The sequence below is a fragment of the Hypanus sabinus genome, chromosome 13 (genome assembly GCF_030144855.1).
Source record: "Hypanus sabinus isolate sHypSab1 chromosome 13, sHypSab1.hap1, whole genome shotgun sequence".
NCBI classification, from domain to species: Eukaryota; Metazoa; Chordata; class Chondrichthyes; order Myliobatiformes; family Dasyatidae; genus Hypanus; species Hypanus sabinus.
In genome coordinates, this window is record NC_082718.1 from 70885948 (window position 1) to 70912510 (window position 26563).

Genomic DNA, 26563 nt, shown 5'->3' on the forward strand with positions numbered 1-26563 from the left:
GTAAATAGGTGATAGAAGTAACAACATTAGCTGAATTGCTTGCAGCCAGCCAGTCATTGCAGATTTGATCATAAAAGAATCGGCAGAAACAACGAAATTCTAGTGAGACATTCATTTTTAATCACACCTGCCTCTTTTGGGGCAGGTATGACCTGTACAGAAAGGACTGTTTGCACTTGATTCCCGGGGGGACCAATATCCTGGTGGGTAGGTATGCTAAGGTTACTGGGGAGAGTTTAAACTAGAAATGTTGGGGGGTGGGAACCGAAATAAAGAGACTGAGGAAGAGGCGGTTGGCTCACAAATAGAGAAAGCTTGGAGACAGTGTGTGAGCGAGGATAGGCAGGTGATAGAGAAGGGATGCACTCAGATGGACAGTTTGAGATGTGTCTATTTTAATGCAAGGAGTATTGTGAACAAAGCGGATGAGCTTAGAGCGTGGATCATTACTTGGAGCTATGATGTGGTGGCCATTACAGAGTCTTGGATGGCTCAGGGACAGGAATGGTTACTTCAAGTGCTGGGTTTTAGATGTTTCAGAAAGGACAGGGAGGGAGGCAAAAGATGTGGGGGCGTGGCACTGTTGATCGGGGATAGTGTCACGGCTGCAGAAAAGGTGAATGTCATGAAGGGATTGTCTACGGAGTCTCTGTGGGTGGAGGTTAGGAACAGGAAGGAATCAATAACTTTACTGGGTGTTTTTTATAGGCTGCCCTTTAGTAACAGGGATATCGAGGAGCAGACAGGGAAACAGATCCTGGAAGGGTGTAATAATAACAGAGTTGTCATGGTGAGAGATTTTAATTCCCCAAATATCGATTGACATCACCCTAAAGCGAGGGGTTTAGATGGAGTGGAGTTTGTTAGGGATGTTCCGGAAGGTTTCTTGACACAATATGTAGATAAGCCTACAAGAGGAGAGACTGTACTTGATTTGGTATTGGGAAATGAACCTGGTCAGGTGTCAGTTCTCTCAATGGGAGAGCATTTTGGAGATAGTGACCATAATTCTATCTCCTTTACAATAGCATTGGAGAGAGATAGGAACAGACAAGAAAGAAAAACATTTAAGCAGAGTAAGGGGAATTATGAGGCTATCAGGCAGGAACTGTGAAACTAATTGGGAACAGATGTTCTCAGGGAAAGGTATGGAAGAAATGTGTCAAATGTTCAGGGGATATTTGTGTGGAGTTCTGCATAGGTACGTTCAAATGAGACAGGGAAGTTATGGTAGGATACAGGAATCGTGGTGTACAAAGGCTGTAGTAAATCTAGTCAAGAAGAAAAGAAAAGCTTTCAAAAGGTTCAGAGAGCTAGGTAATGTTAGAGATCTGGAGGATTATAAGGCTAACTGGAAAGAGCTTAAGAAGGAAATTCGGTGAGCCGGAAGGGCCCATGAGAAGGCCATGGTGGGCAGGATTAAGGAAAACCCCAAGGCATTCTACAAGTATATGAACAGCAAGAGGATAAGACATGAAAGAATCAGATCTATCAAGTGTGACAGTGGGAAAGTGTGTATGGAACCAGAGGAAATAGCAGAGGTACTTAGTGAACACTGAAGTAAAGTATTCATTATGGAAATGGATCTTGGTGATTGTAGTGACGACTTGCAGCGGACTGAAAAGATTGAGCATGTAGCTATAAAGAAAGAGGATGTGATGGAGCTTTTGGAAAGTTGGATAAGTCGCCGGGGCTGGATGATATGTACCCCAGGCTATCATGGGAGGTGAGGGAGGAGATTGCTGAGCTGGGGATGAGAGAGGTTCCGGAGGATTGGTGGGTTGCGGATGTTGTTCCCTTATTCAAGAAATGGAGCAGAGATAGCCCAGGAAATTATAGACCAGTGAGTCTATAATTGACCAGTGACTCTTCAGTGGTTGGTAAGCTGATGGAGAAGTTCCTGAGAGGAAGGATTTATGAACACTTGGAGAGGTATAATATGATTAGGAATATTCAGCATGGCTTTGTCAAAGGCAAGTCGTGCCTTACGAGCCTGATTGTATTTTTTGAGGATGTGACTAAACACATTGATGAAGGAAGAGCAGAAGATGTAGTGTATGTGGTTTTCAGCAGAGCATTTGATAAGGTACCCCATGTAAGGCTTATTGAGAAAGTAAGGAGGCATGGGATCCAAGGGGACATTGCTATGTGGATCCAGATCTGGCTTGTCCTCAGAAGGCAAAGAGTGATTGTAGACCAGTCATATTCTGAATAGAGGTCAGTGAAGAGTGCTGTGCCTCGGGGATCTGTTTTGGGACCCTTGCTCTTGGTGATTTTTATAAATGACATGAATGAGGAAGTGGATGGATGGGTTAGTAGGTTTGCTGATGACAGAAAGGTTGGGGGTGTTGTGGATAGTGTGGAGGGTTGTCAGAGGTTACAGTGGGACATTGATTGGATGCAAAACTGGGCTGAGAAGTGACAGATGGAGTTCAACCCAGATAAGTGTGAAGTGGTTCATTTTGGTAGGTCAAATATGATGGCAGAATTATAGTATTAATGGTAAGGCTCTTGGCAGTGTGGAGAATCAGAGGGATCTTGGGGATCTTGAGTGTCCATAGGACACTCTAAGCAGCTGTGCAGGTTGACTCTGTGCCTCCTGCCAATCAGCCACTGCTTTATCCATGCTAGAATCTTTCTTGTAATGCCATGGACTCATAGCTTGTTAAACAGCCTCACATGTGGCATCTTGTGAAATAACTTCTGAAAATCCAAGTACACATCATCAACTGATGCTCCTTTGTCTATCCTGCTTTTATTTCTTCAAAGAATTCCAACAGACTTGCCAGGTGAGATTTTCCTTTGAGAAAACCATGCGAACTACGGTCTATTTTATCATATGCCTCCAAGTACTCTGAGACATCATCCTTAATAATCGACTCCAACATCTTCCCAACCACTGAGGTCAGGCTTACTAGCCTATAGTTTCCTTCCTTCTGCCTCTCTCCCTTCTTGAAGAGTGCATTACTAATGCCAACACAATCTCTTCAGCCACCTCTTTCAGTACCCTGGGGTGTACAACATCTAGTCCAAGTTACTTATCTACCTTCAGATCTTTCAGTTTCCCAAGAACCTGCCCTCTAGTAATGGTAACTTCATCACTTCATGACCCCCTGACACCAGGAACTTCCACCATACTGCTAGAGTCTTCCACAGTAAGACTGTTTGCAGTTCACCTGCCATTTCTTTGTCCCCCCATTACTACCTCTCCAGCATCGTTCTCCAGCGGTCCGATAGCCACACTTGCCTCTCTATTACACTTTATGTATCTGAAGAAACTTCTGGTATGCGTTTTTATATTATTTGTTAGCTTACTTTACCTACTTAATAACTCTTTAGTTGCCTTCTGTTGGTATTTAAAAACTTCCCAATTCCCTAACTTCCTACTAATTTTTGCTCGATTATGTGCCCTCCATTTGACTTTTATGTTGGCTTTGATTTCCCTTGTTAGCCATGGTTGTGTCATATTGTCTTTAGAATACTTCGTCCTTTTTGGGCTGTATATATCCTGTGCCTTCTGTATTGCTTCCAGAAATTTCAGCCATTGCTTCTCTGCCATCATCCCTGCCAGTGTCCTTTTCCAATCAATTATGGCCAAATCCTCTCTCATGCCCCTGTATTTTCTTTTACTCCATTGTAATACTGATACATCTGACTTTAGCTTCTCTTTCTCAAATTTCAGGGTGAATTCGATCATATTATGATCACTTTCCCCTAAAGGTTCTTTTACTTTAAGCTCTCTAAACAATTCCCATTCATTGAACAACACCCAATTCAGAATAGCTGATCCCCAAATGAGTTCAACCACAGGCTGCTCTAAAAAACCATCTCGGAGACACTCTGGAAATTTCCCCCTTTTGGAATCCTGCACCATCCTGATTTGCCCAATCTACCTGCATATTGAGGTCTCCCATGACTATTGTAACATTGTCCTTTTGGCATGCATTTTCTATCTCCCGTTATAATTTGTAGACCACATCCTTACTACTGTTTGGGGTCTCTATATAACTCCCATCAGGGTCTTTTTACCCTTGCAGTTCTTTAGCTCTATCCATAATGATTCAATACCTTCTGACCCAATGTCACATCCTGGCCACCCCCTCTGTCCTTTCAATACAAAGTGTATCTTTGGACATTAACATCCCGGCTATAATCTCCTTTCAGCTGTGATTCAGTGATGCCTACAACATCATACATGCCAATCTGCAACTGTGCTACAAGTTTATTGACCTTATTCTGTGTACTGTGCTTATTCATATATAACACATTTAGTCCTGTATTCACCTTTTTCAATTTTGTCTGCCTTTTACATTGCAACTCATCCTGTTGACTGCAATTTTGCCCTATCATCGGCTTCTCCTTGGTAGGAGTCCCACTACACATTACCTCTGTTTGTAACCCAACTACAGCACCTTCAGCACTATCACTCGGCATCCCATCCCCCTGCCAAATCAGTTTAAACTCACCCAAACAACTCTGGCCAACCTGCTCACAAGGATATTAGACCCCCTCAGGTTCAGGTGTAACCGGTCCCTTTTGGACAAGTCGTACATTCCCCAGAAGAGATCCAATGATCCATAGATCTGAACCCCTATCCCCTGCACCAGTTCCTCAGCCATGCATTCACCTGCCAAATCATCCTATTCTTATCTTCACTGGCATGTGGCACAGGCAGCAATCCAGAGATTACTACCCTGGAGGTCCTGTTTCTCATTTTTCTACCTAGCTTCCTAAAATCTCTCTTCAGGGCCTCCTCACTTAGTCTACCTATGTCATTAGTGCAAAGACTTATGGCTGCTCACCCTCACCCTTGAGAATGCCATGGACACTATCCAAGATATTCCTGATCCTGGCACCAGGGAGACAACATACCATCCAGGTGTCTTTATCACACTCGGAGAACCTCATCACTGTTCCTCTAACTAAGGAATCTCCTGTCAACACTGCAGTCCTCTTTCACTTCTCTGCTCTTCTGATCCACAGCACCAGACTCACTTGCCAGAGACCAGTCACTATGGCTCCACCCAGCAGGTCATCTCCTCTCTTTGTGGATTGTCATCTTGTTGTGTTGGAGAAGCTTGTGTGGTCCTGAGATCCCAAGAGCGATGCCGCCTAGAGCTGTGCTCCTGATAGGATCACCCATGGCAGTAAGGTCGAGGGTGAGGTCCCTGACAAAGAACAATCCAACCAAGACCTCAACAGTGGAACAGGCGGACAAAGATGAAGATCAAGTTCTGACGAAGGGTCTCGGCCCAAAACGTTGACTGTTCATTTCCACGGATGCTGCCCGACCTGCTGAGTTCCTTCAGCTTGTTTATATGTGTTGATTTGACCACAGCATCTGCTGTGTACTTTGTGTTTACTATCCATGGAGTAGGTTTTGCCATCCAAAATAGCCAGCTTCAGAAGCTGACAGAGCAACCACTGGGAATCAATGAACGTCTCATGACTCTGCGAATCATGACCAACACACCACCATCGTCAGCGCCTATGCTCCAACTCTGGACGATAAAGATGAACTTCTACACCCAGTTTGATGACGTCCTTTCCTCTGTTCCCAACAATGACAAGATCATCCGCTTGGGAGACTTTAATGCCAGAATCAGGAAAGGTGGAAAGGTCATAGGCTCTGGACTGCAATAATAAGCAAGGAAGGGGTTGGCAAGGTCAACGCCAATGGAACACTCCTCACCAAATGTGCTGAACACAACCTGGTGATTACAAACACCCTATTTCACCAGAAAAACAGGCACAAAGTCTCCTGGCAACATCCACGCTCCAAACACTGACACCTCATCGACTACATCATCGTACGAACTCGGGACCAACAAGATGTACTGATAACAAGAGTTGTTACTGGTGCTGACGAGTGCTGGACAGACCATCGACCCATCTCGTCCATCATGAGAATGAAGATTCGGCCCAAAAGGAAATACCAAAATCAGAACACTATCAAGAAATTCAATGTTGACATCCTTCAAGACATCAACCATGTGCAGAAGTTCCAACAAAATCTTCAAGAACAACTGCCTCAACAAATCCCACCATCTGTAGAAGAACACTGGAATCAATTGAAGAACGCTATCATCACTTCCTGCAAAGAAACAATTTGGTTCAAGATGAAAAACATCAGGATTGGTTCAACGATAATGACAAATTACTCCAACAACTCATCGACGAAAAGAGAAAAGCTTTTGTCACCTTATAAAATGACCAACAATTGGCTACCAAAAGGAAACGCTATCAGGAATGCAAGACTGCAATCCAGAAGAGCACCCGAAACCTGAAACATAGAAACATAGAAAATAGGTGCAGGAGTAGGCCATTTGGCCCTTCGAGCCTGCACTGCCATTCAGTGTGATCATGGCTGATCATCCAACTCAGAACCCTGTACCTGCTTTCTCTCCATACCCCCTGATTCCTTTAGCCACAAGAGCCATATCTAACATCCTCTTAAATATAGCCAATGAACCGGCCTCAACTGTTTCCTGTGGCAGAGAATTCCACAGATTCACCACTCTCTGCTTGAAGAAGTTTTTCCTCATCTCGGTCCTAAAAGGCTTCCCCTTTATCCTTAAACTGTGACCCCTAGTTCTGGATTTCCCCAACATCGGAAACAATCTTCCTGCCTCTAGCCTGTCCAATCCCATTAGAATTTTATATGTTTCAATAAGATCCCGTTTTTCAATAAGAAAAACCAATGGTGGAGGAAGAAAGCTCAGGAAATCCAGCAACTAGCAGACACCAGTGACGTTCGAGACTTTTTCAATGTAACTAAAGCTATTTTTGGCCCATCCACTCATGGTCAAGCCCCTCTCAAAAGCAAAGATGGTTCAACCGTCCTGAAGAGCAATCCTGAAGATCAATTCTAGATGGAGGGAGCACTTTGAAGATCTTCTAAATCAGGCCGTCTCATTTGACAGGAATGTGATTAACAACATTCCAAAACAGCCCGTTGACGACTCCCTAAGCAAGATACCAACACTTGAAGAAGTCAAGGAAGCCATCAAAACCTTGAAAAACAACAAGGCCGCTGGACTCGTTGGAATTACCAGCCGAGGTATTGGAGGTAACTCCCTTCATTACCAACTGCATCAAATTCTCATCATGATCTGGATAAATGAAGATGTACCAGCAGACTTTAGAGATCTGGCAATTACCACCATCTACAAAATGAAATGCGATCGATCCGAATGCGGAAACTGTTGTGGAATTTCCCTGTTAGTGACAGCAGGAAAGATCCTCACCCGCATCATGAACAATTGGCTCAAGCCTTTAGCCAAGAAGATCCTTCCAGAGACACAAGCCGGTTTTAGACCATCACGTGGAACATTCGACATGATCTTCACAATGCAACAACTACAAGAAAAATGTCGTGAACAACTTCAACCTTTGTATATGGCATTCATCAGCCTCAGCAAAGCCTTTGACTCGGTATCAAGGGAACTCCTGTGGGATGTCCTGCCCACATATGGATGGCCTGAAAAGTACATTGGTATTCTAAGACTCCTTCACCATGCTTGCCACAGTCATGGTCAGCAACAGTAACTGTGAGCCTTTTCAAGTCAGATTAGGAGTAAAACAAGGATGCGTGATTACCCCAACTTTGTTCACCATCTTCATTGCGACAATCGTCCACATCATCAAGGATGACCTACCCCCAGGAATCGAAATTGTCTACAAAACAGATGGCAGACTTTTCAATCTTGCCCATCTCAAGTCCAAAATCAAGACACCTACGACTTCCCTCATCGAGTTCCAATACACAAATGACAACTGTGTCGCAGCTCTATCAGAAAACCACCTACAACAGATTCTGACTGCCTTCAACCATGCATACATGAAACTTGGACTTACTATCAATTCCAAGAAGTCTCAGATCATTGACCAACTGTCACCAACTGAGACAAATCGGATTGAACCTTCATTTCAACTTGGCGGAACAACCCTAGAAAATGTGGACTACCGTCCATATCTTGGAAGTCACCTCTCCTCCAATGTTAAACATAATGACGAGATCCAACATCATCTTAAATGCGATGGAACAGCTTTTGGACATCTCCGAACAAGATTCCTTCATGATCGTGACATCAAAACAGACACCAAAATGCTAGAGTACAAAGCAGTGGTGATCCCAATGCTCCTGTATGCATCAGAAACCTGGACAACATACCGACGACATCCGAAGGCACTTGAAAAGTTCCATCAATGCTGTCTTTAAAACATCTTAAATATCAGCTGGGAAAATAAAAGAACCAATGTCAGCGTGCTAAATGAAGCAAAAACAACAGGCATTGAAGCCTACATCATCAAGAACCATCTAAGATGGAGCGGTCATGTTGTTCGGGTGAAAGACGAACAGATCTTCTACTCCCAGCTTAAAGAAAGCAAACATAAAAGAGGCGGACAACAGAAGAGATTCAAAGATGTCTTAAAAGCCAACATGAAGAAATGTAACATCAGCATCAACAATTGGGAGACCAATGTCAACAACAGGAAATTCTGGCAAACCATCATCCGAGGAGGAACATCAACTTTTGAAGCCAACAAAGATAAAAAATCAGAAGAAAAGAGAAGAAAACTGAAAGAGAGGCAGCAACAACCGAAGCCCGATCTGCCATCTGGAACTACCTGTCCTGAATGCAGAAGAACTTTCAAAGCCATGATTGGACTCATAAACCACTTGAGAGCCAATAAATAGATCAATGGAATGAAGACCATCATCCTCGACCTCGAGGGATAGACATGACGACAACGATGACATCCCCCTCAATGGTATTTAAAGTTGTATATATATTATTGAGGGGAACAGCCACAGGTGTATCCTGCACTGGCTGTTCATTTCCCCTCCTTCTGAGTCACCAAGTTCCCTGTCTCCTGCAACCTAGGGGTTATTACCTCCCTGTAGCTCCTGTCTGTCACCTCCTCAGTCTCCTGTGTGAATTGAAGGGCATCAAGCTGCAGCTCCAGTTTCTTACTATATTCTCTCAGGAGCAACTGTGCAGATGTGTTTATCTGTGAGACTGGAGCTCTCCCAGACTTCCCACATCCCACACATAATACAGAACACTGCCTCAGAGCCATTTTCACTACACCATCTACTAACAAAATGAGGAAGGAAGAAATAAGAACAGAGAGTGAGCAACTTCCAAGACTATCTAACTCACCCAAACCTGATCTCACCTAAGCCAGCTGAGCTAAAGCAACTCTAAAGACTGGCATGCTCCAAAGCAATGGTCGCTCCACTTGCACTTGAATTATTCTTATGGGTCCTTTCTACTGAAACTTCCGGTAGGATGACGATGCATTCAAACGCACTGGCCTCTCGGAGCCAACCAAAGGTCATCTTTTCTTTTTAAAATGTATTTTTATGATCATAAGACTATATTGTACTTCCAGAACAATGGATACAGCAAGTCTACTGCATCGGTGATCTGTTTGTTTTTTGGAGCCACCAGCTGGGGTGGCAAAGGACCAGCGAATGAGAAGGAGAAGTAGCAGCCACTGGAGGAGTTGGAGAAGGAGAAGCCGGCATTCAGCTGGAAGAAGGAGAAGCTGGCACTCGGCTGGGAGAAGAAGAAGCTGGTGGTTGACCAGGAGAAGAAGCCAACGATTGGATCAGGAAAAGGAGAAGCTGGCGCTCAGGCCAGTGAACAAGACGTGGTGCTTGGTTTGGAGTAGGAGAAGTCTGGCCAGAAAAAGTTCAGAGGAGCTGACCTGGGTGCAGACCATGCTGCTGCCTGCTACTCAAAGGCATGGTGTGCGCAAAAGCAGCATGCAGTGTAACTGGGAGTGACTGTCTTGGATGCTTTTTTTGCGATCGCAAGACCATTTTGCATATTGATAATGTGAGATGCTGCAGGCCTATTTCCCTTGTTTGGTGGTGAGACAGGTGACAAAGCAGCAATGTGGCCTCAGTTGCAGAGAGGACAAGGCCTCAAGCGGGCTTGCCTGCTGCTGCAGTCCAAGTGAGAGGATGCTAGAGATGGTATAGTGTGGAGACTCTGCTGGGTTGAGAGTTGGCCTCTCCCATCAGTGCTGCCCTCCAGAGTTCGACAGGCGGGAGGACAGGCTGGATTGCCGGGACCTGTACGAGCAAATTGCATGTCGCTCAAGGATTTGGACTATACTTGTGTTTTCTTGTGTAACAATGTGTGTGTGTGTTTTTTCTCTCACTATTTTAAATTAATGTTTTGTACCTGGGCCCCAGAGGAATGCTGTCTCCTTCAACTGTATCCATGTATGTCTGAATGATAATTAAACTTGATTTGATTTGATTTGAATCCCTCTTGCTGATTAGTCGCTCCTCAACTCAGAAAAACTGCCATGAAACTCTGCCTTCAAAACCTTCATCACTGTCCTGATGAAAAAGTAGCTCTTTTCACACACTCCAAAACGCGAGAGAGGATAGCGAGATGAAGAATAGAGGACAGGTGGGGACTACACCGTTCCGGAATATTAAGTGTGTAATAGAGAAAGGTGAGGCAGAACAAGTGATAAGGAGGACACGTGTACAGAGGGATGGTCTGATGGAACATGGAGTTAAATGTACTGAAAGAATAAGTACATTTAGAAAGGACAACAAAATTCAAGGGGCGTATAGCCCGAAGGGAGTTCAGGGATCTGGGTTAAGCACAATAGGCAGCGACTTAAACAGAGTGAGGAGAAATGGGCTAAAAATTCTATATCTGAATGCACGGTCAGAAATAAGGCAGATGAGCTTGAAGCCCAGGTGCGAATGGGTAACTATGATGTTGTTGGGATAATGGAGACATGGCTGCAGGGAGATCAGACCTGGGAAATGAATGTACAAGGGTATACGTGCTATCGTAGGGACAGAAATGTGGGCAGAGGGGGTGGGGTGGCCCTGTTGGTGAGGAATGAGATTCAGTCCTTTGGAAGGGGGGACATAAGATCAGGAGAAGTAGAGTCTGTGTGGATAGAACTGAGGAACAGCAAGGGCAAAAAGACCCTAATGGGTGTTGTCTACAGGCCACCAAACAGTAGCATGGATATTGGGTGCAAGTTGAATAGGGAGTTAACATTGGCATGTGGCAAAAGTAATGTTGCAGTAGTTATGGGGGATTTCAACATGCAGGTGAACTGGGAAAATCAGGTTGGTGCTGGACCCCAGGATAGGAAGTTTGTAGAGTGCCTACGGGATGCATTCTTGGAACAGCATGTACGCAAGCCGACCAGGGACAAGGCTATTCTGGATTTAGTCTTGTGTAATGAACAGGATTTGATAAGTGATCTTGAAGTAAAGGAGCCATTAGGAGGTAGTGACCATAATATGATAAGTTTTTATCTGCAATCTAGGATAAGGGCAGATCGGAGGTGTCAATGTTGCAGTTGAACAGGGGAAACTATGGAGCCATGAGGGAGGAGCTGGCCAAAGTTAACTGGATGGATATCCTAGCAGAAAAGTCAGAACAGCAATGGCAGGTATTCTTGGGAATAATGCACAAAGTGCAAAATCAGTTCATCCCCTGGAGAAGGAAAGATTCAAAGGGGGGAAGGGGCCACAGAGATTGACAAAGGAAGTCAGAGATTGCATAGCATTAAAAAAAAGGAAATATGACAGAGCTAAGGTGAGGGGGAGGACAGATGATTGGGAAATTTTTAAGGAACAACAGAACTTAACTAAAAAGGCAATACGGGGAGAAAAAATGAGCTACGAACGCAAGCTAGCCAGGAATATAAAGGAGGATAGTAAAAGCTTTTTTAGGTATGTGAAAAGAAAGAAGATAGTTAAGAACAATGTTGGGCCCTTGAAGAATGAATTGGGTGAAATTGTTATGGGAAACAGAGAAATGGTAGAAGAATTTAATAACTACTTTAGATCTGTCTTCACTAGGGAAGACACAAGCAATCTCCCAGATGTATGGATGGGCCAAGGACATAGGGTAACAGAGGAATTGAAACAGATTGACATTAGGAAGGAAACGGTGATGAGTAGACTGATGGGACTGAAGGCTGACAAATCCCCAGGTCCAGATGGCCTGCATCCTAGGGTACTAAAGGAGGTGGCCCCGGAAATTGCGGATGCATTGGTAATCATTTTCCAATGTTCCTTAGATTCAGGATCAGTTCCTGAGGATTGGAGAATGGCTAATGTTATCCCACTTTTTAAGAAAGGAGGGAGGGAGAAAACAGAGAATTATCGTCCTGTCAGCCTAACATCAGTAGTGGGGAAGATGCTAGAGTCCATTATTAAAGATGAAATAGTGGCATATCTAGATAGCAGTGATAGGATTGGGCAGAGCCAGCATAGGTTTACCAAGGGCAAATCATGCTTGACTAATCTATTGGAGTTTTTCGAGGATGTAACCAGGAGGTTTGACAAGGGAGATCCAGTGGATGTAGTGTACCTCGATTTTCAGAAGGCATTTGATAAGGTCCCACATAGGAGATTGGTGGGTAAAATCAGAGTTCATGGCATTGGGGGGAAGATATTGACATGGATAGAAAACTGGTTGGCAAATAGAAAGCAAAGGGTAACGGTGAATGGGTGTTTCTCGGAATGGCAGGTGGTGACTACTGGGGTGCCACAGGGCTCGGTATTGGGACCACAGCTGTTTACGATTTACATCAATGATTTCAATGAAGGCATTGAGAATAACATCAGCAAATTTGCTGATGATACTAAGCTGGGTGGCAGTGTGACGTGATGAGGATGTTAGGAGAATTCAGGGTGACTTGGATAGGCTGAGTGAGTGGGCAGATACTTGGCAGATGACGTTTAATTTGAATAAGTGTGAGGTTATCCACTTTGGGAGTAAGAACAGGAAGGCAGATTATTATCTGAATGGTGTAGAGTTAGGTAAGGGAGAAATACAAAGAGATCTAGGAGTCCTTGTTCATCAGTCACTGAAGGTGAATGAGCAAGTGCAGCAGGCAGTGAAGAAGGCTAATGGAATGTCGGCCTTTATTACAAAGGGAATTGAGTACAAGAGCAAGGAAATCCTTTTGCATTTGTACAGGGCCCTGGTGAGACCACACCTGGAGTATTGTGTACAGTTTTGGTATCCAGGGTTAAGGAATGACATCCTGGCTATAGAGGAAGTGCAGCGTAGATTCACGAGGTTAATTCCCGGGATGTCCGGACTGTCTTACGCAGAGAGGTTAGAGAGACTGGGTTTGTACACGCTGGAATTAAGGAGATTGAGAGGGGATCTGTTTGCAACTTATAAGATTATTAAGGGATTGGACAAGATAGAGGCAGGAAATATATTCCAGATGCTGGGAGAGTGCAGTACCAGAGGGCATGGTTTGAGAATAAGGGGTAGGTCATTTAGGACAGAGTTAAGGAAAAACTTCTTCTCCCAGAGTTGGAATGCACTGCCTTCTGAGGCAGTGGAGGCCAATTCTCTGGATGCTTTCAAGAAGGAGCTAGATAGGTATCTTATGAATAGAGGAATCAAGGGATATGGGGACAAGGCTGGAACAGGGTATTGATAGTAGATGATCAGCCATGATCTCAGAATGGCGGTGCAGGCTCGAAGGGCCGAATGGTCTACTTCTGCACCTATTGTCTATTGTCTGTTGTCTCCCAGTGTGGATTATCCATAATATTCTCTATATTTGTTGAGTATGCCCACAGGAAAATGAATCTCAGGGTTGTATATGGTGACACATATATACTTCAATAATAAAATTTACTTTGAACTTTAATTCCCCATCTTTACTTGCCCTTGAGAAGACAGCGATAAGGTATGACTTTGAACAGACTTTACAGTCTTTCTGGTGAAAGTGTTACTATAGTTGTTGAAGAGGGAGCTCCAGGAGTTAGATACAGTGCCAATGAAGGATGAGTGATAAGCTTCCAAATCCGGATGGTGTGCAGCCTGGAAGGGAACCTGCGTGTGTTGATGCTCTGATACATGTAGACCTTTTTGTGAGAAGAAGGTTACAGAATTGGGACATTCTGCTGGAAATACCTGGGCAAGCAAATGCTTTATATTTTATAGATAATGTGTACTTACTGCAGCCACTGTGCATTGGTGGTGGATGAGTTGCCAAATGAAGATTATTCCATCATGCTCCTGTCTTGTACCTTGTAGAAAGTGGAAAGGTTTTATGGTGAAGGAGGCAAGTCAGTCATTGTAAGATACCCAGACTCTGACCTGCTCTTATTGCCACAGTATTTATGTGGCTAGTTCTCTTAAGTTTCTGGCCACTGTTAATCTTAGAATATTGATGGTGAGACACTGAGCAATGGTAATACCATTGAATGTGAAGGCAGGTGATTAAACTCTGTCTTCATTGCAAATATGTGGCAAAAGTTTTACTTGCCACTTATCAGCCCATGCCTGAATGTTGTGTAATTCTTGCTACACATTGGCATGAACTACTTGTTGAAGCAATGTTATTGAACATTGTGCATTCATCCTGCTTTTGACCTTATAGTGGGAGGAAGGTCATTCACAAAGCAGCTGAAGATTGATGTGTCTAGGACTCCAGCCTGAGAAACTCATGCAAGTAATGTGCTGGGACTGGAATGATTGACAAAAAACAATCACAACTATCTCCTTGCATGTGAGGGAAGACTCCCAGAATGGGAATATTTTCTCCCCACTGCACTTTGACTTTAGTTTTACCCATGCTGGCTGTTGACACTTTTGATCAAATGATGCCTAGTTATCAAGGGCAGTCAGCCTGTTCTGTGTTTGAAATAAGGCTCTGTTGAGTTCTGAAACAGAGAGGTGCTGATAAAAATCAGACTGGGTATTGGTGAGTGGGTAACTGGTATGTATATGCCACTTCATAGCACAGTCAAAAACTACTTCCATCGCTTTATTGCTGGTTGAGAATAGACCAGTAATTGTCTGAATTGGGGTTGTAACTTTACTGGAACAACCTGGCCAGAGGTGCAGCATTGATCTTCATACTGTAGATGTCTTGTGCTTGCAGCCATTTGTAGATATCAAGTGAAGTGAATCGATTTAGCTGGATTTTGTGATAATGAGGAAGCTGAGCTCTTTAATTCTTCACTAGTACTCACATCTGCAGAACTTCAATCTGAAGCATTGGTTGTGCAGTGGCTTGTTTATTGCATGCTGATTTTGCTATTTTATACTCAGGTAGTTCTGCTGTGCTTCATTGTTTGTATGACTTCGAGTTTAGCTATTGTGAAAGTATTTGTTTTAGCAGTTGATCTGCAACTGATTCCAATAGCAGAGCTAGAGTCACAGAGTTATACAGCACCGAAACAGATGCTTCAGCCAAACTGGGCAAAGTTAACCAGAGCATCTTCCCCAATCAGGTCTATTTGCCTGCATTTTGATATATCCCTCCTATCCATGTAGCTGTCCAAATGTTTTCTAAATATTGTAATTGTTCCTACCACTACTTCCTCTGGCAGCTCATACCATATACCATATAGTTTACAGATGATACAAAATTAGGGGTACAGGCTGATAATATTCAAGCAGCAGAATTAATACAGTTAGATCTAAATAAAATCCCGATGTGGGCAGATAAATGTCAGATGAAATTTAATGTAAGTAAATATAAAAAATACGTATAGGAAGTAGAAAAACCAGATATAAATATACAATAGGGGGGCAGTCTTGAGTTAGAAAGTGTACTGTATGAGAAGGATTTGGGTGTCCTGGTAGACTCATCACTGTCAACATCCAGACAATGCACAGAAGCGATTAGGAAGGCTAATAGAATGTTGGGCCATATAATGCTCTCAGTGGAGTTCAAGTCTAGAGCTGGTCTCCTTAAGCTGTCTAATGCACTTGTGAGGCTTCACTTTGAGTACTGTGTACAATTTTGGTCTTCATATTTTGTGAGGGATGTGAAGGCACTGGACAGAATTCAGAAAAAGGCGACGAGACTCATTCCAGGTCTGCAGGGTTTGAGCTATGAAGAAAGATTGTAAGAATTAAATCTTTTTAGTCTAAGTTGATGTAGAATGAGAGGAGACATGATAGAGGTATTCACAATCATTAAGGGTATAAATAAGGTGGATGCCAGCTACTACTTCAAAATTAATCCATCTACATGGACACAGGGCCATAGGTGGAGACTGGTTAAAGGGAGATTTCAGACTAACATCAGGAAACATTTCTTTACACAGCAAGTTGTGGATACATGGAACAAACTACCTAGTTGTGTAGTTGAGAGTAAGCGACTTTCAAAGGCAAACTCGATAGTTATTTCAATATGCTATGTGAAGAGGAATTAAGCAAATTTTGATGGGCCAAATGGCCTGTTCCTGTCAAAAACTTTGTGATGTTCTAATGTACCCACCACACTCCATGTGAAAAATTTGCCACTCATGTTCCCTTTAAAACTTTTCCCTCACACCTTAAACACATGATGTGTAGTTTTAGACGTCTATCCTGGAAAATTAGACAGTAACCATCCATCTTATCACCCAGGACATACCCTCTTCTCGTTACAACCATCAGAGAGAAGACACTGGAGCCTGAAGAAACACACCTCATCTTTTATTAACACTTTCTTCCCCATATCATCAGAATTCTGAATGGACAATGAACCCTACATTAGTGTATTTTTGCTCTCCTTTTGCACTAATAATTATTTTTTAATATGTTTCTTATTATAAGTTATGATATATTTTATGTATTGCACTGCACTGCTGCTAAAGCCCTACGAATTTCATGTCTGTGATAATAAATCTGATTCTGTTTCTATGCCTGGCTATGTCACCCTTCAGCTTTCTTTGCTTGCTGGAAAACAGTTCCAACTTGGTCTCTCCTTGTAGTTCAAGTCCTCCATTCCTGAAACATCCTTGTGAATTTATTCTGCAGCCTCTCTTGTTTACATTCTTCCTATAGTATAGCAATTAGAGCTGTACAAAATACTCCAGGTACAATCTCAGCAATGTCTTGTACAGCTGTAACATGACATCCCAAAACTTGTACTCAATGCCCCATCAGTGTTCCATAAGCTTGCTTTAACACCTTGTCTACCTGTGTCACAACTTTCAGGAAGTTATTTATTTATACCTCTAGGGCTCAGTGTTCTACAGCATGTCACTGTGTGTGTGGCCTTGGAGGCTAACACTACCATTACAAGTCTTCACATGGTAAGAAGCCACAGTGGAGTGGAATGAAACCTATTTGGTGCAATGAATAAGGTTTAACCAAACTTAAGTTTTTAATGATTTTCATAGTGACAACTTTGATCTGTTTCAGATTGCTAGAGTCCCTTTAAATGATATTGAACAGCAAAAGCTGATGGATTTATTGGATAATGAAAAGGATGGCGAAATTGACTTCAGGTAGAACAAAACTTTATAGAATTCTCAAGTTAATAAATTAAGGCACAATAGTGATACATATAATTTTGTAGTATTGTGCTGACTTGTTATATGTTGACTTGTCAGTGCAATTTTGCTTGATGCCATTTCAATAACTCTTCAGGAGCCTTGAATCATTATCATTACAAAATGGTCATCAGAACTGCTTCCGTACTTCTCAGTTAAGAATGTAACAAAATTAGTGGGAATTACTAATGTGGACTCTCCATTATTGGGTACAGTGAGGAAGAACCTCATGATGGGTATTGGAGCTCCCACTATCTAGGAATGGTCAAAAGATCTACTAAATTGTTAACCATTTGAGATAAACTATAATGTACCATCATTAACAGAGAACTGTTTATTCAAGCTTATACTGTCCTGAATAAGAAAAATCATAGGTATTTTGTTGAATCACATAAAGTTCTGAGGAGCTGATGAGAGACTTGCAGTGAGGATGTTTCTCCAGGAGAGGAAGTCCAGATATATATACGGAACATAGACTCTAGATAAGGAGACTTCTGTTTATGACAGAACTGAGGAGTTTCTTCTCTAGAGGGATTGTGATTCTTTACATTTCTCTGCCCTAGAGAAAGGCATTCATCCTCATTGCCAAAGGAGGGTTGGACACATGACTAATAAAACGGATAATAGACATATCAGGAAAAAAACATAAGGCTCTGTTCTGATGTCCTTCATGATTAAGCAGTGTTTCTACTTGAATAATGTTCAAAGATCATTGTAAATTTATTATCAAGGTACTTATATGTCACTATATATAAGACTGAGATTCATTTTCTTGTAAGCATTCACAGTAAGTACAAAAAATTTTTTTTAAAATAATAAATAAGCTATATATATCAAGAACGTGGTGCTACATTTTGGTAGGAATAATCAAAATAGGACATACATGGTAAATGGTAGGGCATTGAGGAGAACAGAGTGATCTAGGAATAATGGTGCATAGTTCCCTGAAGGTGGAATCTCATGTCGATAGGGTGGTGAAGAAAGCTTTTGGTATGCTGGCCTTTATAAATCAGAGCATTGAGTATAGGAGTTGGGATGTAATGTTAAAATTGTACAAGGCATTGGTGAGGCCAAATTTGGAGTATTGTGTACAGTTCTGGTCACTGAATTATAGGAAAGATGTCAACAAAATAGAGAGAGTACAGAGTAGATTTACTAGAATGTTACCTGGGTTTCAGCACCTAAGTTACAGGAAAAGATTGAACAAGTTAGGTCTTTATTCTTTGGAGCATAGAAGACTGAGAGGGGACTTGATAGAGGTATTTAATATTATGAGGGGGATAGATAGAGTTGACGTAGATAGGCTTTTTCCATTGAGAGAAGGGGAGATTCAAACAAGAGGACATGAGTTGAGAGTTAAAGGGCAAAAGTTTAGGGGTAACATAAGGGGGAACTTCTTTACTCAGAGAGTGGTAGCTGTGTGGAACAAGCTTCCAGTAGAAGTGGTAGAGGCAGGTACGATTTTGTCATTTAAAAAAAAATTGGATAGATATATGGACAAGAGAGGAATGGAGGGTTATGGGCTGAGTGAAGGTCGGTGGGACTAGGTGAGAGTAAGTATTCGGCACTGACTAGAAGGGCCAAGATGGCCTGTTTCCATGCTGTAATTGTTATATGGTTATACGGTTATGAGATAAAAAATCCTTGAAAGTAAATCCATAGGTTATAGGAGCAATTTAGTGTTGGTTGAGTGCATTAGGGTTAGGGTTAACTGTGACCCTCTTCCTCTGTTTGAAATCCTGATGGTTGAGGGGTAATAACTGTTCGTGCACCTGGAGATGTGGGTCCTGAGGCTCCTGTACCTCCATCCTGATGGCAGCAGCAAAAAGAGTGCATGGGCTGGTTGGTGATGGTGCTTTCCTGTGACAGCACTCCATGAAGATGTGCTCATTGGTGGGAAATGCTTTACCCATAATGGACTGGGCTGTATCCACTACTTTTTGTAAGCTTTCCCGTTCAAGGACATTGGTGTTTCCTTACCAGCCCATGATGCAACCAGTCAATATACTCTCCACTACACATCAAAAGAAGTTTATCAGAGTTTTCGATGGCATGCCGAATCTTCAAAACTTCTAAAAGTAGAGGCACTGTTATGCTTTCTTACGTGCTGGACCAAGGACGGGTTTTCTGAAATGATAACGCCCAGGGAATCTAAAATTGTTGACTCTTGCCACCTCTGAACCACCAATGAGAACTGGCTGATGGACCTCGGGTTTCCTCCTACTGCAGTCAATAATCAGCTCTCTGGTATTGCTGACATTGAATGAGAGGTTGTTGTGGCACCACTCAGCCAGCTTTTCAATCTCGTTTCTATATGCTGATTCACCACCACCTTTGATTTAGCCAATGATATTCATGTTGTTAGCAAACTTGGATATGGCATTGGAGCTCTGCTTAACCTCACAGTCATATGTTTAAAGTAAGTAGAGCAGAGGCATAAGCTCACAGCCTTGTTGTGCACCTGTGCTGATGGCAGTTGTGGAGGAGATATTGTTGCTGAACTGAATTGATTGGGGTCTACATTTGAGAAAATTGAGGATTCAGATGTTGGTGTCAAGGTCTTGGAGTTCATTGATTAGTATTGGGGGCATGATAGTATTGAATACTGAGTTGTAGTGAATGCATCATCCCTGGCCAGATGTTCCAGGGTTGAGTGAAGAGCCAATGAAGTGGCAACTGGTGTTGGCCTGTTGGGATGGTAAGTATATACAAGTGCTTCCCAAGCAGAAGGTGATATGTTTCATCACCAACCTCCCAAAACAGTTCACCAACAGTGGATATAAGTGCTACTGGACGATAGTCTTTGAGGCAGGTCACCACATTTTTCTAATGGCTATTTGATGTGCTTATGCGACTCTGGAATTTATTCTGATCTGCTTCAAGGAATTGCCACTTGAAGGTGGACAAAATTGCTCCCAGGATATAATTCTATTTTTTTTCTTATTGCGGAAATGGCTATTACAAGGTGGCATAACTTCAGGTGATTGGAGGGAAGTATAGGGGTGATGTCAGAAGTAGGTTTTTACTCAGAGAGTGGCAGATGCCTGAAACACACTACAGAGTGGTGATAGAGGTAGATGCACTTGGGACATTTACACTTACCATTGAGCACATCTACATGAAATGTTGTCACAGGAAAGCAGCATCCACAATTAGGGATTCCCAACACCCAGGTCATGCTCTGTTTTTGTTGCTGCCATCAGGAAGTAGGTACAGCAGTCTCAGGACTCACACCACAAGGCTCAGGAACAGGTATTACCATCAACCATCAGGCTCTTGAACTAGAAGAGATAACTTCACTCAACTTCACTTGCCCCAGCACTGAATACTTCAGACAACCTATGGATTCACTTTCAAGGGTTCTTCATCTCATGTTCTTGATACAGTCGGCCCTCTTTATCCGTGAGTTCCGCATGCGCGGATTCAACCAACTGCAGATCGGGAAAACCTGGAAGTTCTCTCTCCAGCACTCGTTGTTTGAGCATGTACAGACTTCTTTTCTTGTCATTATTCCCTAAGCAATACAGTGTAATAACTATTTACATAGTATTTACATTGTATTAGGTACTATAAGTAATCTAGAGATGATTTAAAGTACAGGCAGTCTTTAATTCGGATTTGTACATAAGTCGAAACAGGTACATCCGGTATTATTTAGCGTCAGTTAGTCAAACGTTTGTCTTAGTATATAGTATATATTTTACCTTTCTATGCATATAAAACACTTAAGGAACATGCGTATTTCAATAATTAAACCACTGCTTTGCTTAGTAATAATTGTAGCTTTCATTGGGCAGGGCCTTTCACATGCTCCATTATTCTCATTTTATCCTTTAAAATTGTTATGATCGTTGACCGACTGTAGCCTAATGCTTTTCTAATGACTGATGGCGTTTCACCTTTTTACGATCGCTTTATTATTTCCACTTTATTTTCAATCGTGATCATTTTCCATCAACGGAACAGAAACACTGCAGATTCAGCAGCAGCCGCAGGTGGTGAGTCTGGAGCTCCCCCGGGTCCTAAAGTCCACCCGCATGTGAGCAAGGTTAAATAAGGGACTTGAGCATCCGCATTTTTTGGTATCCACGGGGGGGTCCCGGAACCACTCCTCTGCGGATAAGGAGGGCCAACTTTTTAAAAATTGTTTGTTTATTTATTTATTTTTACTTTTTCTTTTCTTTTTAAATCTTTTTATTAATTTTAAACAAACATAAATGAAACATGAATACAGAGAGTTTGAGTACATAATTAATAGGTTAAGTATACATTCAAATAGATGATAATCCATATATAATAACCTCCCAAACTCATAGTAATTATGAAAAAAGGGGTAAATAAGAAAAAAGATTCCCAAAAAAGAAAAAAAAACCTAACCAACATGGGCCAACATTATGTCAAATATACACAGTAGCGTCAATAACTCCGTACCTCCATCCAAATAATTAAGGATAATAGAAGCAGGGTTTAGGAAAAGTCAGTTTAACTCATATGAAAATATTGAATAAATGGTCTCCAAGTTTCTTCAAATTTAACTGAAGGATCAAAGATAACACTTCTAATTTTTTCTAAGCTCAAACAAGAGATAGTTTGAGAAAACAACTGAAATATAGTTGGAGGATTAATTTCTTTCCAGTTCAATAGGATAGATCTTCTAGCCATTAATGTAACAAATGCAATCATCCATCGAGCTGAGGGGGATAAACAACTATTATCCACCATTGGTAAACCAAAAATTGCAGTAATATGATGTGGTTGCAATTTTTACTTTTTCTATTTGCACAGTTTGTTATCTTTTGCACACTGGTTGAGCATCTTGTTGGGTGTGGTCTTTAATTGATTCTATTATGGTTATTAGATTTACTAAATATGCCCACAAGAAAATGAATCTCAGAGTTGTATATGGTGACATATATGTACATTGATAATAAATTTATTTTGAACTTTGAACTTTGAAGGAACTCTTAGATAGGCCCATAGATGATAGAAGCACGGAGGGTTATCTTGGAGGAATAGCCAAACATCTCTACTCAAAGAAAGTTAGGGATAGGAATATTTATTTCTGTCAGGTTGATGAGTGGTGAATGCAAGATACTAATTCCAGGCGATTTTATTTTTGAAGTCAGTACTGATGACTTTCCAAGCAATATATTCAGGAGCCAGAATCTCAAATTTTGTCAGTAATGTTAATACTTTTATTTTTTTATTTCAGTGCCTTGAATGAATTGCTACTTAACAACTAATCTCATTCTGAGAAATGTCAGTCTTACTATATGCCAACAGAATTTCATTATAACCGAGGAGCTTTGGAACCTGTATAGACTTGAAGAAGGTTTTTAATGGATTATTAACAATGCTGCTCTGCAGTCTTCTGTGTGCTAACTCCAACACCAACAATAATTTAGCTGTCTTTCCCTACATATGGAACTGAAAAAGTTGTATTTCAGAATCATGTTTAAATTTACTGGTATCTTAATGCCCTATCTTAAGATAAAGCAAAACTATTCAAGGTAGAAGTTACCCATGCAACTCTTCTCTGCTGAGCTAAATGCTGTCAAAATAACATTTGTGCAAATTTATAGATGTCACCACCTGAATTCTGATGAAAAAAGATCAAAGCAAGCTTGGATTAGTCTGGTCACTCTGTATGACTGAATAGCATATCCTTAGAAAATGTACCAATTGGCTTCAAGTACCTGTATTGAACCCTGGCTCACACTTTACTTCAGAAAGTTAAACTCCACCGTTGCCTAATTGAAAGGTTGAGACTGAGAACATTACTTCTGTCCTTACATTTGACCGCACCTGCAAGTACATGTTTCAAATGTTTTATTGTGACTAGTATGGATCTTTAGAAGCTGTGTGTAAAGTGAGCATGTGAATTGAAATCAGGATGCATTGTTATCCATATAGGGGAATTACTTATCTATGAACTTTATTTATCTAACATCTGCTATGAAATTTTAAATTTTACTTCAGTGAATTAAACAATTTACTACCTATTTGCTTGTAAAGACTGTTCTAATATAATGCAAGGCAAGAATTACTTCAACCTTAGATTTGTTTTAGAAAGTTGTACCTGAATTAGCATTCACTTTCTAAATGATGTCTGAGAGACGCAACTTGGGTTTGGGTCAAACATGAGAAAATCTGCAGATGCTGGAAATTCAAGCAACACACACAAAAGTGGAACGCAGCGGGCCAGGCAGCATCTATAGGAAGAAGTACAGTCAACATTTTGGGTGGAGACCCTTCGTCATGACTAATGGAAAAAAGAGATTATTAGAGATTTGAGAGGGGGAGGGGAAGACCTGAAATGATAGGAGAAAAATGGGGGAGGGATGAAGCTAAGAGCTGGGAAGTTGATTAGCAAAAGGGATTCAAGGCTGGAGAAGGGGGAGTATCATAGGACGGAAGCCCTTGGAAGAAAGAAAGGGGGAGGGGAGCACCAGAGGAAGATGGAGAACAGGCAAGGAGTTATTGCAAGAGGGAAAGAGAGAAAAAAATAGGGATGGGGTAAGACAGGGAGGAGGGGCATTAACGGAAGTTAGAGAAGTCAATGTTTATGCCATCAGGTTGGAGGCTACCCAGATGGAATATGAGGTGTTGTTCCTCTAACCTGAGTGTGGCTTCATCTCGACAGTAAAGGAGGCCATGGATTGACATATTGGAATGGGAATGGGACGTGGAATTAAAATGTGTGGCCACTGGGAGATCCTACTTCCTCTGCTGGACAGAGTGTAGGTGCTCAGTGGAACAGTCTCCCAGTCTATGTCGGGTTTCGCCAATATATAAAAGGCCACACCGGGAGCACCGGACACAGTATATCACCCCAGCAGACTTATAGATGAAGTGTCGCCTCACCTGAAAGGACTGTCTGAGGGAGGAAGTGTAAGGGCAGGTGTAGCATTTGTTCTGCTTACAAGGATAAGTGCCAGGAGGGAGATCAGTGGGAAGGGATGGGGGGGAATGAATGGACAAGGGAGCTTGGGTCAAATCGCTTTTAGAGTATATTCATTAACTACCTGAAGCAAGTATTGTAGCTAAACATGGAGCTCAACCATTCACGTAATCCAGTCTCTTTTTAACCATTCTCACAATCAATTTCTTTTAACTTTTGCCAGGGATGGACTGGGAAAGCACAGTGAGGATTAACAGTTTAGGAGTTTGGAAGCTTGCAGAGAGATCAGTGCACATGATATAGGCTGCTCCTAATGTTAAAACAAAAATTTGTTTTATTACGTGGACGATAAGGAACATCTCAAAACCCGTTTGGTAATGTCTACACCCAACCTTTGATTAAGACCACAAGGTATAGGAGCAGAATTAGGCCATTTGGCGCATCGATTCTGCTCCGCCATTTCATCATGGCTGATTCATTCTTCTTCTCAGCTCCAATCTCTTGTCTTCCTTCACCACCACCACCCCTCCCCATATCCCTTCATGCCCTGACCAATCAAGAAAAGCCTTTGCCTCCACAGGTGCCTGTGGCAACGAATTCCACAGTTCACTACTCTCTGGTTTAAAATATTCCTGCTCACCTCCATACTAAAAGGACACCCTTCTATTCTGAGGCTGCGTCCTTTGGTTGTAGACACTCCCATCATAGGAAACATTCTCTCCACATCCACATCCACTCTATCAAGAGCTTTCACCATTTGATAGTATTCAATTAGGTCACCCCTCATTCTTCTGAATTCCACTGAATACAGGCCCAGAGCCATCAAACAATCTTCATATGACAAACCATTTAACCCTGGAATCATCTTCGTGAATCTCCTTTGCACCCTCTCCGGTTTCAGCACAACCTTGTGGGGCCCAAAACTGTTCACAATACTCACTAGTGCTTTATAAAGTCTCAACATTACATACTTGCTTTTATATTCTAATATCATATTTGACTTCCTCATCAAGGACTCAACCTACAAATTAACCTTTAGAGAATCCTACACAAAGACTCCCAAATCCCTTTGCACTTCAGATTTTTTTCATTTTCTCTCCATTTAGAAAACAGTCTGCCCTTCCATTTCTTCTACCAAAGTGCATGACCACACACTTCCCGACACTGTATTCAATCTGCCTCTTATTTGCCCATTCTCCTGATCTGTCTTAAGTCCTTCCGCAGTCTCTTTATTTCCTCAAAGCTACCTGTCCCTCCACCTATATTTGTATTGTCTGCAAACTTTGCAACAAAGCCATCAATTCCATTATCCAAATCACTGACATATTATGTAAAAAAAATTAGACCCAGCACAGACCCCTGAGGAACACCACTAGTCACCAGCAGCCAACCAAAAAAGGCTCCTTTTATTCACATTCTTTGCCTCCTGCCGATCAGCCACTACTTTATCCATGCTAGAATCATTATCATGGGTTCATAACTTGTTAAGCAGCCTCATGCCTGGAAATCCAAGTACACACCATCAACAAAATCTCCTTTGTCTATTCTGCTTGTTATTTCTTCAAAGAATTCCAACAGATTTGTCAGGCAAGATTTTCCCTTGGGGAAACCACGTCGACTTTGGCCTATTTTATCATGAACTTCCAAGTATCCCGAAACCACATCCTTAACAATTATAACCATATATCCATATAACAATTACAGCATGGAAAGAGGCCATCTTGTCCTTTCTAGTCCATGCCGAATGCTTACTCTCACCTAATCCCACTGACCCGCACTCAGCCCATAATCCTCTATTCCTTTCCTGTCCATATACCTATCCAATTTTGCTTTAAATGACAATACCGAACCTGCCTCTACCACTTCTCCTGGAAGCTCATTCTACCACTCACTAAACAAAGAAATTCCCCCTCATGTTACCCTTAAACTTTTGCCCCCTAAATCTCAACTCATGTCCTCTTGTTTGAATCTCCCCCTACTCTCAATGGAAAAAGAATATCCATGTCAACTCTATCTATCCCCCTCAATTTTAAATACCTCTATCAAGTCCCCCCTCAACCTTCTATGCTCCAAAGAATAAAGACCTAACTTGTTCAATCTTTCCCTGTAACTTAGGTGCTGAACTAACATTCCAGGTTACATTCTAGTAAATCCTCTCTGTACTCTCTGTATTTTGTTGACATCTTTCCGATAATTTGGTGACCAGAACTGTATACAATACTCCAAATGCGGCCTTACCAATGCCTTGTACAATTTTAACATTACATCCCAATTCCTATACTCAATGCTCTGATTTATAAAGGCCAACATACCAAAAGCTATCTTCACCACCCTATCCACATGAGATTCCACCTTCAGGG

The 26563-nt window shown here is 41.9% G+C and overlaps 1 protein-coding gene across 2 annotated transcripts in view; it reads left to right on the forward strand.

Moving 5' to 3' along the window:
• The window catches only part of lrrc74b (leucine rich repeat containing 74B), a 161858-nt gene that overhangs the window by 127336 nt on the left and 7959 nt on the right, over positions 1-26563 (forward strand). The window contains exons 12-13 of one of the 2 annotated variants that reach the window (XM_059987866.1): positions 17172-17257; positions 22515-23304. In XM_059987866.1, the coding sequence (XP_059843849.1) occupies positions 17172-17257; positions 22515-22545 (117 nt within the window). In that variant the 3' untranslated portion in view covers positions 22546-23304. Of the gene's footprint in view, positions 1-17171; positions 17258-22514; positions 23305-26563 lie in introns of those variants that run through there. The other variant, XM_059987867.1, reaches the window with a different exon arrangement.